Source organism: Oryctolagus cuniculus, chromosome 5, assembly GCF_051225735.1.
Source record: "Oryctolagus cuniculus isolate XC-2025 breed Fujian yellow rabbit chromosome 5, ASM5122573v1, whole genome shotgun sequence".
Lineage (NCBI taxonomy): Eukaryota > Metazoa > Chordata > Mammalia > Lagomorpha > Leporidae > Oryctolagus > Oryctolagus cuniculus.
This window is the reverse complement of record NC_142871.1, coordinates 153,072,193-153,087,096: the sequence shown is the minus strand read 5'-3', so window position 1 is coordinate 153,087,096 and position 14,904 is coordinate 153,072,193. Positions and strand designations below refer to the sequence as shown.

General features: G+C 46.3%; 1 protein-coding gene across 5 annotated transcripts in view; it reads right to left on the bottom strand.

Moving 5' to 3' along the window:
• The window catches only part of CARMIL1 (capping protein regulator and myosin 1 linker 1), a 317,914-nt gene that overhangs the window by 24,306 nt on the left and 278,704 nt on the right, over positions 1-14,904 (bottom strand). For all 5 annotated transcript variants that reach the window (XM_017344956.4, XM_089334373.1, XM_089334375.1 and 2 more), the window contains 2 exons: positions 10,490-10,556; positions 10,069-10,265 (listed from right to left, as the gene is read on the bottom strand). In XM_017344956.4, coding sequence (XP_017200445.2) covers positions 10,069-10,265; positions 10,490-10,556 — 264 coding nt within the window. The remainder of the gene's footprint in view (positions 1-10,068; positions 10,266-10,489; positions 10,557-14,904) is intronic.

The window sequence follows — 14,904 nt, the reverse complement described above, 5'->3', positions numbered from 1 at the left end:
CCAGGAGCCAGGAGCTTCTTCTGGGTCCCCCTGCGGGTGCAGGGGCCCAAGGACTTGGGCCATCTTCTACTGCTTTCCCAAGCCATAGCAGAGAGCTGGATCAGAAGTAGAGCAGCCAGGACTCGAACCGGCGCCCATATGGGATGCCGGCGTGGCAGGCAGAGGATTAACCTACTGCGCCTGCTTGAGTATCTTTTAACTGCCCATTGACTGTCTGCCAATGAATAACATTCAGCCCCGCTGGAATGGGCCTCGAAGCTCACACTGAGGAATATGGAGCCGACTTCGTAGATGGGAGGAAGTTAAAGCAGCAGCCCATCCAGCCTGTGTTCCAGGCAGATGACTCCAGCAGAGCTTGGGGGACAGAACAGAGGCTGGAGATTGCCGGTAAGACTGGCCAGGGGCTCAAATGAAAGACTCCCACGGGAATCCATCCAAATCTGGAGGTGAGGAGAGACGGCCGAGTGCTGGAGAAGTGAGAATGGAACAGATGGGGTTGGCCAGGAGGAAGAGGGAGGATTCTAGGCGGGCCGAAGGGCACATGGCCTTATGTACGCAGATCTGGGACAGAAGATGACAAGCCCGCCTTCCCGGTGAGTGACGCTCCGTGGGAACCCGGGGCAGGTATCGAGCAGGCAGTCAGAATCCCAGGTCTTGTGAGAAAAGCTGAAGCCATGCAGAAACTAGCCTCCAAGTCAGCATTTCTGAGAACAGACGACGTGCGGTGAGACAGTCAGATGCCGGATCTGCGTGCCGTGGGGTGTGAAATCAATATCTTCTGGAGATGGACTGTGGGCCACTGAGGAGGCGCGTGCGTGCTGGGGTACACCCAGTCCCACAAGGCTGGGTGGGAGAGCTACTTCCTGCGATCCTGGCTTGCAGGGCTCAGTGTCCTGAAGGGACATAGGCTCACGTCTTCAGGTGGTCACTCACAGACCTCTCCTTTGTTCTACCCCATGATCCACCTCGTTCAATGGGAAACCTCCACCGTGAACAGAATTCATGTTTGTGAAACGCTGGAAAGCGGACAGCAGCTGACAAAGGACCCGGTGGAACCAAGATAATAAAAACAACCGAGCTCATCTCAGCAGGGCTTTTCCCTGGACTGCAGCCGAGCAGAGACTCGGCAAAGTCTGGAATTCAGTTATGAAAGAAATAAAGCTGCACAACTTTTCACTACGAAAGATACAGCAGTACAAGCCTTGCTGTGTCATCATTTTCCCTTTTGAAAAAGGATGGCGAACGGAACCTCTGTAGCAGTCATAACCCCCGAAGTCGGTACAGAGCTTGGGAGTTTGCCTGCGTTCTGCATGCAATTATTTCACCTGCACATCCACTCTTTGAGCTGAAAAGGAAAAGTTTCATCCCGGTTTTGCTTAGTCACAGATCAAACAGTGGCTCAGCAGGTGACGGGCACCCACACAGGTCACCTGACGGATGGAGGGGAGAGGAAGTGATCCCAGGACATGTGATCCTAACAAGTGGCTTCCTCCCAGGTTCCTCTCCAAGAATTCCTGCCTAGAAAAAATTCACAGCTGCACAAGAGGTTCTCTGGGGATGTGGAGAAAGAACCTCAGGGGGTATCGGGGACAGAGGCGCAGAGGGGAACAAAGCACTCAGTTCTCCTCCAGGGCAGGCCAGGCTTTAGGGCTGGGATGGACCTCACAGCTGCCCCAGTCCAACCCTGTGGTTTCTGAGATAAAGACGCTGAGAGTTGACAGTTCAAGAAAAGTCCATCATCACCAGCAGACCTGCGGTGAGCTGTGGTGTAAAATGCATCAGTTAAAATGGGAAGCAGGAGGGGGCACTGGCCTGGAACAGGAGCAGCAGAGAAGCTGAAGACTGAAATGAAAGTGGTCTGTGAGCGAGTCCAAGGCCAGACACACGTGCTGTTTTGGCTCATTTTCTTGCTAAAGGAAAGGAAAGCACACACAGGCCTCAGGAGTTCTCAAATCCCATTTGATCGTAGTCTTTGCTGTCAAGGAGAATGAACCTCAGACAGAAGGGCAATGCAGTTACTGGAAGGAGAGAGCAGAAACTTCGGTCCTGGGCTGGCCGAGCCACATGCGTGACACTCACAGAAAGCTTTTCGCAAATAAAATCTCTACCATTGCTATTTGAGGGGAACAAAAGGCGGACTTTGGCACACCTGCTGTGTAGGTAAATGCTGAGAGAATAACCCACGAATGCTTAGAAGACAAGCCAGTGGCTGTGAGGACTGAAGGCAATTCTGACCACCCTCTGTGTACCCCCGCAATCACCAGGACACACAGCCGGCGCTGCACCTGCATCTTGATGAGGCTGCTGCCAAAGCTCTCCCAGCGCCTTCATAGGTTGGATGGAAAGAGAGGGCCAGGAAGCAGGGACGGTTAGGGGCATTAGTAGCTCCTTAACTAAATACATGCAAAGACTGCTAATTATTAAGTCGACTCACTGTGGAATGTTCCATGCATCCATTAGAAACATGGAAGGCTGGCGCCGCGGCTCACTAGGCTAATCCTCCGCCTTGCAGCGCCGGCACACCGGGTTCTAGTCCCAGTCAGGGCGCTGGATTCTGTCCCGGTTGCCCCTCTTCCAGGCCCCTCTGCTGTGGCCCGGGAGTGCAGTGGAGGATGGCCCAAGTGCTTGGTCCCTGCACCCAATGGGAGATCAGGATAAGTACCTGGCTCCTGCCTTCAGATCAGTGCGGTGCACCGGCCGCAGCGCTGTCTCTCTCTGTCCACTCTGCCTATCCAAAAAAAAACAAAACAAAACAAAAACAAAAGCAAAAAAAAAGAAACATGGAAAATTGATGAAGGAGACAGTCAAGCAGGAAACCAAAGGAAATGTAATGAAGATAAGAAAAAAATTAATGTGAGAGGATTGATAAGATGATTGTTTGAAAAAAAAAAACAATAAGAGATAACTACAAAATTAATCAAGAGTAAACACACTGCAATGCATTAGAATGGCCAGTGCTGCATAGTAGGCTAAGCCTCTGCCTGTGGGTGAAGCCACTGCCTGGAGCGCTGGCATCCCATATAGGCGCTGGTTCGAGACTTGGGAGCTCCATTTCCGATCCACCTCTCTGCTGTGGTCTAGGAAAGCAGTAGAAGATGGCCTAAGTCCTTGGGCCCCTGCACCTGCATGGCAGACCTAGAAAAAGCTCCTGGCTCCTGGCTTTGGACTGGCCCAGCTCTGGCAGTTGCGGCCATTTGGGGAGTGAACCAGCAGATGAAAGGCCTTTCTTTCTCTCTCTCTCCCTCTCTCTTTCTATAAATCTAACTCTAAATAAATAAATGTATTAGAAATGTATGAGTTAGGTATCAATACAGGAGATGCTAAAAATACTTAATAACAATTTTATAAACTACTTGGAAAAGTAGACTAAGTGGACACTAACTGATGAGAAAAATATAGATTATCAAAATATATATTTCTCAACATAACTCTCTCAAGACTAAACAAAAGAAATCAAATCCCTAGCCAAAAAAAAAAAAAAAAAAAAAAAAAAATCCCAAAGACGCATCACAAACACACAGCACACAGACAATGCTTTGGGCCCAGATGGCTTCCCAGAGGGTAACAGACAATCTCTAGTATTTGAAAACTGTTCCAGAGAATAGGAAAGGCAAGCTCCCCAGCCAATCATAGGCAGGCAGTATAATTTTTAAACCCAAATCAGATGGACAGTCTAGCCAAGGAAAAAGAAAGACAAATTACAGGCTTCTGATTTACATGGCATCTTTTGGGGAAAAAAAATGGATTTCAAAATGTTTTTGCATTAAAATAAACCTTTTAATTTCATTCTTTTTCTACAAACTTTTTGAGATATCCTATGTGTGCATAGAAGCAAAACTCCTAATAAAATACTAGGAAACAAAGTTTAGCTGTATAGTAAAACAAAGTAAAAATGTCCTAAGTAACAGAGCTATAGCATTACGAAAATCTGTTACTGATGGTGATTAAAGATGCAGATTAAAGGGAAACAATGATCAACCTCAACAACTGATGGGGAAAAAAAAAATCAAATAAAACAATCATCTACCGAAAACATTACAAAACTTAAGAAGGCTTTCTCCACTGAGGAAATAATGGCAGACACTGCACCATGCCTACCCAGTATTTATTCTCTTGTTTAATCAGCAGCAACATTGTGACGTATTTACAGTATGGATGTGACCACTTATCTCCCCAGATTCTCTTGCAGCTAGGGATGGAAATGGGTTCATTTCTAGCCAGTAAGATGTAACCAGAAGTGCAGTAGGGCTTCTGGATAAATTCAGATGGCCTGATGAAAAGTACCCCTTTCTTCTGTCTGAAATACTCTTACAAAAACAGTTCATAGGCTTTGCCTGAGAGTGAGCCCAGCACAGTCACCTGGATGATACAGTCATTGCAAAGGTACAAGCAATCGTGTAAGAATCAGTGGGTGAAGAGAGGCACAGAATGAGTAAGAAGAGAGGCAAAATGGCCAGTCCTACTCAAGAGCTCCACTCTGCCTTGAATGGCCTTTGTAAGGTCCCTTAACCAGAAATACCCACAGTGGACTGTGATGTGAGCAACACTAAACTCCAAAATATCATTGCCACAACATCACACAGTTTATGTATAGAGTGGTCAGCATCACCTAATATATTATACGCCCTCCATTTTCTCTATTATGCTCTTTCACAGGGATCCTGGAACATTCTAGCTCCTTCAAAAATAGATTTCTACTCTAAATTTACTCACATGAAGCTCTATTCCCAAAATTTCCTGAAAGCGAAAATTTCAACTGAGGAAATAATTTTTGAGTATGAATTTTTATAACATTAGTTTACTTGCTCCTTAATAAATATGGGTGAGATATCCCCAAATCAAATAGCTAAGAATGATATACAATCAATTTCTGGAGATTTTTTTTCTCTTCCTCTTCCACTGTAGTGTGGGAAATGCAAAACAGCAAGCAAAGGAAAAGCAAGCATAATACTTAACATTGCAGAGCGTTAGTGTTAATAAAATGGAAAGAGTAGCTTTAAAGAACAATACTTGCATTTAATACAGGGCTGTATACTTAAAAAAAGATTTATTTACTTATTTGAAGGCAGTTAGAGAGAGAGAGAGAAGGAGAGAGAGAGGGAAGGAGAGACAGGGGGAGAGAGAGAGATCTTCCATCCCTTGCTCATTCCCCAAATGGACACAACAGCCAACTCTGGGCCAGGTTGAAGCCAGGAGCCAGGAGCATCATTCAGGTCTCCCCTGTGGATAGCAAGGGCTCAAGGACTTGGGCCATCTTCTGTTGTTTCTCCCAGACACATTAGCGGGAACTGGATTGGAATGGGCACTCATATGGGATACTGGCATTGCTGCAGGTGGCGCCTTAACCCTCTGCACCACAGCACCGGCCCCTGGGACTATATATTTTTTCCATGTATTCATCTTGACATCTCAAAGTTGCGACAACGTTTGTTTTTCAGAAACAAATAGGCTCAGGCTCAAACAGAATGGGTGAGCCCAGGGCTGAGTCTCACATCCTGCTTTTTATACTACCATAAAAGGTTAAATTCTGACTGACAACTGTAATATCTTGTTTAAGAGTTTTGAAATACATACTACTGAGTGAAAAAAGAAAATAAGTGGTATATTTTGTCTTTTGTTATCAAAAGTAAATCGTAGGTTAAAATGACTATGGTTTGATCCAAAATTAAATTTCTGTACCTTCTTAGTTTCTTTTCTCCTTTTTTAAAGTTGTGTGCTCTTTGTATTGGCACATATATCTTGGCACAAAGCTCAATGGCAGGACTTTGAGCACTGGCTGCTCCACTTCCAATCCAGCTCCCTGCTAATGCACCTGGGAAAGCGGCAGAGGACGGCCGAGTGCTTGGGCTCCTGCGCCCGTGAGGGAGACCTGGAAGGAGCTCCTGGCTCCCGTCTCAGATTGGCCCAGCTCCTGCTGTTGTGGCCATTTGGGGAGTGAACCAGGGGATGGAAGAGCTCTCTGTCTCTCCTACTTCCTCTGTCTATAACTCTGCTTTTCAAACAAACAAATATTAAAAAAACAAAATACTCAATAGCATTACCATTTTTGGGGCCACTTGACCCTGACCTGTTGTCGTCACTTAACAGAACTTTGCTTTCAAGAATTCTGGAAAAACTCACTAGAGGAGTTAGAAATCAAGCAAAGTAAGTCAAGACAGACTTAGGGTAAACTGATTTAACTCAATCCTAGCAAGAAATCCAATGGTAATATTAAATGATTGTCATCACTAAACATTAGTAACAAAGTAAGCGATGGGGCCGGCGCTGTGGCGTAGCGGGTAAAGTCCCTGCCTGCAGTGCCGGCATCCCATATGGGTGCCAGTTCAAGTCCTGGCTGCCCCACTTCCCATCCAGCTCTCTGCTATGGCCTGGGAAAGCAGTAGAAGATGGCCCAAGTCCTTGGGCCCCTGTACCCATGTGGGAGACCTGGAAGAAGCTCCTGGCTCCTGGCTTTGGATCAGTTAAGTTCTGGCCATTGCAGCCATCTAGGGAGTGAGCCAGTAGATTAAGGATCTCTCTCTCTCTCTCTTTCCGCCTCTGCTTCTCTGTAACTCTGCCTTTCATATAAATAAATAAAATCTTTAAAAACAAAAAGGTAAGCCTTAATCTCCATCTTCTCACCCGAAACCTGTGGTTGGTGGTTCTTGTGTGGCAGCCTCGCCAAGTCATTAGCACTGTGAATCTATAAGCAACCTATTTTCAGTCTCAGCCCCACGGGGAAGCCTACTAACCACATGTCTCAGTTTGCAAAGGCTCTGGGGAGGAGCCAGACCTATTCAGAGCTATGGCTGTCATCCATTCTTTTGGGACCCCCCCTTTGTGCCACAGAGTCCCTAAGAGGGAACAGCCTCCAGGGATGCTGGCCCTGGAACTCCTGGCTTTTCTGCGACAAAAAGAAGTCTCTAGACTATGAGAGGACTTCAAAAAGCCCCTGGGAAAGTGGCACTGAAAGATGTTTATGTTGGTGCCAGAAACTATTGAAATCCATGCTCAGTTTTTCCATAATACACATTTTCCATGAACATTTTGGGAAGATTCCTCAAACGCAAGGATTTCAAGGGTTTTTGTTGTTGTTGCACCAAAATAAACCTATCTCTCGATTCCCTTTTCTGCAAACCTACAGTACTGTAGTGTGCGGACAGAGCTCAGGAAACGCTGCCCCCAAATCTGGCTCTTTGGCAACTGAGAAAACAGGAAAAGTGTCAGGTCACTCTCACCTTCCCCTTTTCAAGCTTTCATTGCAGAGGTGTGGCCAACCCCAGAGGCGGGAGCAGGCTTCTCTCTGAAGACACAGGCGCCAGGGAGGAAGCGGAACCTGCAGCCGTGAGACTTTCCCCCAGGTTACCCCCATCAGTTAGAGCCCAGGTTACCCCCATCAGTTAGAGCCCAGGTTACCCCCATCAGTTAGAGCCCAGGTTACCCCCATCAGTTAGAGCTCAGCCCACTGCCCAGTCACACTTCTTCACGGCTGCTCACTCTCCACTACACCTGAACGTCAGACACAGGCCTCCTGAGCCTTCATGCTGCAGGCTCTCACACACAAAACTAACATCACATAAATCCAGCTGTCTTTCTCCTCGTCAATCTGTGACCCTAGCGAAGGGCGAGGAACGAAATCTTTGCTCCCCTGCACTATTTAGAAGACTCATCCACTGTGACCCTGTCAGAGTCTCCTTCCTTGTTTTGCAAACTACAAAGACAAAAGTACAGAAATTTCTCTTTGTCCATGAGTCACCAACTCAAGGGGAAACTAGAACCATCATTTCACATAGAAATGATACCATTAATGGCTTTCACGTGGAAGGAACCAAACAGAACCACTGACCAGTAACAAACTCAAACTAGAGCACGGGTCAGTGTGCACTTTTCCATAGCTGCAAAGGCCTTTCGCTGGTTTTTAAAATGAGAAGGCCCGGGTGTTCAGCCCAGCAGTTAACAAGTGCGCATCCCACATCCGAGCGCTCAGTGTGGTTCCTGGCTCTGCTCCTGCTCTTGTTTCCTGTTAATACGCACCCCACCCCGCTTCCCCTCTGCTGAGGAGTGAGAGGCCCACGTCCTCTCTGGTTCTTGTCTTCTCTTTTCTTTGTAGCCAAATTGAGGCAGCAGGTGATGGTACCTGTCACCGACATGGAAGACCTGCACTGGGCTCCTAGCTCCGGGCTTCAGCCCTGGTCTAGCCCCAGCCACTGAGGGTGCTTGGGGAGTCAACCAGTGCATGGAAGATATTCTCATTCTCATTATTCTCATTCTCTCTCTCTCTCTCTCTCTCCCTCCCTCCCTCCCTCCCTCCCTCCCTCCCTCCCTCCCTGTATCTCAAAAAATAAAAAAAAGCATATTCCTCAAAGATTATGTAGTGAAGCGTGAAAAAAAGTTAAAATCAAGTAAATTGGAAAACAATGAATGAGAGTTTTGCTTGTGTTGTTCAAAAAACTGTCATTTTGATAGCATTCTGTGAAGCTATTCCGATTCAGACAAGGGAAGTAAACCAAACACAATTAAAGCCTGATCGAAATAAAATGAGTAAATTATTGATGAAGTAGGCAAGTTGTGGTGACATGCATCCCGCTACGTGCCCAGCATCACTCTTACAGAGCAGAAACACTGTGAGCGCCTACCACATTCTCAACCATACTGAGCACTGAGCATACTGCCACAGATAATAAATCACAGGCCTGCCTACACAGAACTCAGAGACAAGGAAAAACTGAGAAAGTAACGCATGGCAACAGCTGCAAAGGAGTAAACATCGGGCACTGGAGGAGCCAGGGCCTCCACCGAGGGTTGTTCAGGCTGCGCACAGTGAACAACTCGTCTGCGAGAACAATCCTCTCTCCACTCATGCCAACAGCTTGGTGGCAGCACAGAGACAGGAAGCACAGGGCTTCCTGGGAGAAGTCTCATCTCAGTGGAGACAGCGGTTATGGAAATCCAGGAGGCGGGGCGGTCATGAGCCAGGGCTGCAGGATTTGAGGATCGGAGCCCAGGACGAGAGGCAGGGACGGCTCACCCAGGTGAAGAGCAGGTGACCAGGACCGCAGCTACGGTTCTGACGCTCCCCGGGAGCAGGGGCTACAGAAGGAAGGGGGGGTTTCCAGGGCAAGAAAGGCTCTCAATTTTGAATCTGTTGAGCCCAACATGCTCTAGGGCACGCAAGTGCAGGAAGCAAGTGAGTGCCCGAAAATCCAGAGTTCAGCCGCGAAGGGTGCAGTCAACCACACAGAGCCCCAGACCACGGCTCAGACAACATCACCCGGCAGCAAGTGAAACACTTCAAGGCCAGATAGAGGAAAAGTGGAAAGATGGGCAGAAAAGAGGGGGACGGCTCAGACCCAGGGGAAATCACCTCTCCAGAGCTCTCTGCACCAAGGAAGTGCTGAGTCATTAAGAAAGATGACTGACAGCCGAAGAGAAGCCCCAAGATCGGTCCAGGAGGGACCTGGGCAGGGCAGTCTCCAGGGTGGGGGCGGGGGTACAGATGGAAGACTCTGGTGGGTTGTAGAGGAAGAAAGACAAAAGAAGAAGAAGCTTGGCTCTAAAGGAAAGAGAAGACAAGAACCAGTGGGGATGTGGGTCTCTCGCTCCTCACCACATCATCCAGTTCCTACCAGAGGAGAGAGGGTGGGATGCTGAGCCACACCTGGGGCCCACGAGGGCCCATGCTGTACACGTGAGTCTGCAGGCGCCACGCGGGGGCTGTGGCAGGCGGCCAGAGCACGGAAGCTGGAGGCAGTACGTGCACGTACCCCAACACCAAAACGCCCAATCACAAACTCTTGGGCAGTTATTTCAAATCTTTTCACCCAGACACTGCAAGACGTAGCTGATTTCTCCCACCCACATGCCTGCCATCTCTCTATGAGCTCCCAAGGGCAGCTCCGTTGTGACAAGGTGGCCGCTTCTCAGGCTGTCCCCTCCAAGAGCACCAAGTGGAGCCGGTGGTGTGCACATCCCACGGAGGGAGGCTCTGGTCTCCTCCTCTGCAAGCCTTCCCAGGGTGCCGAGCGTGGTGGCCATCCTCCCCGGCTCCCTCCCACCTCTGAGGAGGGAGTGACCTCAGCGCCCACCTACCGCGGCTTGGCTGGGCTGCTGCTTCTTGTTCCGTTTTGGCCGTAACTTGGTAAAGTGCTCCAGCTTCTTCCCCTCTTCGGAGGGCAACTCGGAGATGAACCCTGAGCTTCGCTTCTCGGGTCTGACGCACGGGAAAGGCGGGTCTTCGATGTGGATGGGCACCTCTTCCAGGGCTTTATCCAAATCAAACTCCATCTCTGAAACACAAACAAAGCCCCAGGCTGATGCTCAACTCACAGGCACCGATCATACACGCCCAAAAGTTAACTTTAAATCAGGAACAGTGACTACCTGTTCACGTAGCACCTAATCCTTTGTCAATGTTTCCCCACAGTGTCCCTAAGAAACGGCCCCCAAGGCTGAGGCAGTCCCTGCCACAGTGTTCCCCGGCCACCAGGACGGCTGTTAGCAAAATACTCACCAAAGGCCCTGGACACGGGCCGCAGCATTCGGCTGTGGATGCTCTTCCTCTTGGACTTAGGAGTCATCTAGCAATAGAAATAAATACATACAGCACTGACACAGGCAGTTACAGCAAGCATGCCTCTCAAACCTCAGAAACATTCTGGACCAACTGCTTAAACTCAGTACTTGTTTCCTCTCTTTGCCGGTGGCTTGGGATCCTCCGCCAGCCTGCAACTGCAAAGACTGGGCTGATAACATTTTAATTTCAAATGATTCCACGAACTTCTTTCTTTCCTCCCCCAGCCTAGACAAAAACCTATTTATAGAGCAGAAAAGAACAATGATAGAGAATTTAATTCCACACTGTATACCAGGTAAAGAAGGTCTGAAGAACAGAATTCAAAGACTGAAATGCAGTCCCCAAAAAGTTGAAAGCACGGTTATTCACCATTCTCATTGTGGACTATCACCGCAACATCAAAGTAAGCAACCGCAACCATGAACTCTGGGTGGCACTTCGACAATTGAGGTGCTTTAACTCTTTGTTTCACAGTTTGTCGCCAAGACTGGGATCATTTCATTACGAACAAAGGGCAAATGGGGAAAAGTGAGTTTACGAGCCCCCATCTGCGGACACTCCTCAGGAAGAGCACCTTAAATGATGAAATCCAAACCCAGAACAAGGCCAAAACACGCGGGCGTCTTTCTGGCATTAGTATCAACTGCTGACTGCATCACATCCTATTCACCCGCAAGAGGATCCCACAGATGTCAAAGCCACAGGGATTCGTCATCATCACAAATAAACTCAAGGATGAAACCAAATCACAAAGACCGAGGCTCAAGCTGTCAGGAGGAGCCGTGCCAGGGAGAAAACCCAGTGATGAGGGAGAGCCCGGCACCCTTGCTACCATACCAACCATTATCAACAGCCAGCTGCATGGACTTTAGCACTGTTTAAACTGCTTTGATACAGGCAACTGGCATGTGTGTAAACTCAGAGCAGAATGGAACTGATAGAACTGAGCGGGATACTTTCACTGAATAGGTCAGTCTCTAAGACTGTCTCATGAAACATTTTCTGCTTTATAGGAGAAACAACTTGACAGTCCGGACAATTATGCCAGTTCTAATAATAACGTCCCTTTGTTCTTATTTATTGACAAGAGAAAAGGAGAGACAAAATAATGAGAACTATATTTAAGTCCAGAATGGTTTTCCAGAGATACAAAATGAATTTGCTAATTTGGTTCTTCCAAAGGCAGACTTTCTGAAGATTATCTACGTATAAAGCAACAGGCGCTGTGGGCTCAATAAAAACAGTCAACACAATACAACTGGAAAGGAATCCAGTTTGAATGCATTTCTTTCCAAAACTGGCCTTGCAGCTGGCTGAAGAAGTTCCTGGCCTATCTTATCTACTTACAAGTGAAACCTCTGAAAATAATTAAGTCTCAGGAGACATAAACTACCAAAATAAATACTATGCATGGTCATGAAAAATTCTTTCAATATTCTAGCTACCTTGTGCAAAAACTTGGTATTTACAGGGATCAAAAAATAGCTTGGGATATAATTTCCATCAACTGCATTTAGACAGTCACAAATAAATAGGAAAGAAGCTTTAATATGCATGAACTAAAGATGTCTTCCAATATTATTTCCCTGTAACTCATGATTGGATTTTATAGAAAGGGTATTCCTAGGTAAAAACACACTGGCTCAAGTTTCTCTCTCAAAATCTTTTCAAAAATGTCAAATGCATGAAATTTATGACTTTTAAAATACATAAGAACTTTTTAAATGTGAAAAGGAATATAGGTAAGAGAATAAATATAACATAAAATACATGTAGAAAGAAATCCATTTACAAATTGATGTCCATCTGTAAAGGGATCATTCAGCTCGACCTATTTTTTTTAAAAAGATTTATTTATTTATTTATTTATTTATTCGAAGGGCAGAGTTGCAGACAGGGAGAGGCAGAGAGAGAGAGATCTTCCATCTGCTGGTTCACTCCCCAAATTGCCACAATGGCCAAGGCTGGGCCAGGCCAAAGCCAGGGGCCAGGAGCTTCATCCAGGTCTCCCACATGGGTGCACAGGCCCAAGCACTCAAGCCATCTTCTGCTGTTTTCCCAGGCATAGTAGCAGGGAGCTAGATAGGAAATGGAGCAGCCGGCACTCAAGTCAGTGCCCATATCAGATGCTGGCGCTGCAGGCTGTGGCTTTACCCAGTATGTCACAGTGCTGGCCCCTCAACCAACTTTTAGAGACATATTAAGAGACAAACTCATCAGAATTTTTGATGGTTGATACTGATCAGAGGGGAACTAATTTCTTCCTTTTGATCTTGTTTTCCTATGTCTCAAAACCTAGTATACAAAGCTTGACGGTCATAAAAATGCATTCCAAAGCATTTCACTGATTTCCTGTGTTCTTTACAAACACAAATAACCTTTTATTGCATTTCCCATAAAACTCTTCCACTGTCTTTATCATCTCTGTGAGTCCTCAAGTCTTACCATGTTTGGACAAAGCCCATGGACTTTTGCTAAAAGGGAGAACTTGACTTCAGGCCAGTGGCTACAGTTGGTATTAAGAATGCGATCCTTTTTTTTTTTTTTTTTTAAATATCTTCCTCATGGAGTTTAAGTGTAACAACAAAGAGGGGGAAAATAAATTGTTATTTCAAAATTTCCCTTGGAATTTTGTATTTCTGTAGTTTTGCATAAAATACAGACTTCTTAGCGCACCCTTACAGACTTAATCCTACAATCCCACAGCTGTAAATATAAAGCAAGAGGAAATGTAGGAGTGACTACGATCGTGCACCTCTGTGTATGTTTAAGAGCGAGTTCTCGATGCTTCTCTAGAAATCTGGTTTGCCTGCACTCCTCACAGCTTCCGGGCTGATGCACCAGCATCCGGCAGAAACCCTGCCCTCACCATTGCCTTCGCCATCATTAGCTCTTTCCCCCTTTCGGACCAAAAGGAGCCGTTTATTTTCTCAGACTGTTCCTCAGTCCTCTTGAACTTCCTCAGACATGTCAGTGCTGAAGTTTCCTCTGAGTCAGGGAAATCCCAGGTCAGAGGAAGAGGATGGCGAACCCAGCAGAGGCCTTTGTGTGAATCATGCCACGGTTCACACGGTGAACGGGAAGCCTATACCAAATTAACTTATCTTGGAAAATGCATTGTGTGAGTAGACGCTAAATGTTGAGTCCCACATCCTGAACACAGATGAGGAAGAATGTGTTCAATCTTTATTTTAAAAAGTAATGTTGGACCACAACTCCAAACACAGACTACTTCTTCATTCCAACATCACAAACCATCCACAAGCCCCTCCCACGGCACACGGTGAGAACTAGCTCCAAGGCTCCATTTCTAAGACTCCAAAAGCAGCACCAACTCCTACCGCACTCTGAACTCTTCACATTTGATCCAACTGTTTATACCAAATTTAAAACGATTCTGCCCATAGCTGAAAGGAGATAGGTCCACTTGTATTGCAATTTAAAGACCAAAGTTGGAACCTCATAGACAATGCAATATCTTTTCCTATCAAATATACTTTAACAATGTACTTCATAGGCATGCTAATCCTTGTAAGAATGAGAGTTCAATTGCTTATGCTGCCACAAAATAGGATGAGGTGCTTTCCCTGTTTGCTGTGCCAAGTTTGTGCAAATAATAATAAATAATACTCTCATACTCAAGAACTCGTAATTACTATCTACCAGAGTTGTAAAAAAAACTAGTACTGAGAGGCAGATTAGAAAAAAAAAACACATTCCAGTACAAGAAGCAAATCATGATGCTGACTTTTTACCATCCTGGACCTGAAACAAGTAATATGATAAGAATCAGGAAAGAAAAAGTTGGAAGTTTAAGTAATCACATAATTTATCATCGTCATTATTATTATTATGCGAACGGCATAAGCACTTTTCCCCTTCTGGAATGTTCAGCATTTAAATGTTCCCCCTCTTCAACGTTCAACACTCTCTTGCTTTTAGGCACACGGCTGGGATATTTTAAATTCATCACTGGTTTTGTTGGCTGAACCACCTTGCAAAATGTAATCTTGTCTCTAAACCGCTGCCTGTTTCATTCATGATCCACAGATGGGTGACCACACTAATCTCCCGGGAGCCCAGCCAGGCAGCGCGGAAGCAAATGGAGCATGAGAATGTCAACCAGAACAGCCAGAAACTGCAGAGCCACCAAAAATACTTACACTTGTACAGCAGAGAGTCTCCATGCAGCAAAAAGAAAGGAAAAAAACATGAATGGAAGAGAGACAAAGCACCAGCATTACTAAGAAGGGGGAGGGACAGAGACCATTCACAAAGAAACAGGAAAGTTTAGATACATCCAAAGCTGTCACAGCAAAGGAAAAGGCAAGAGTGAGGCTCAAATTTTAGTT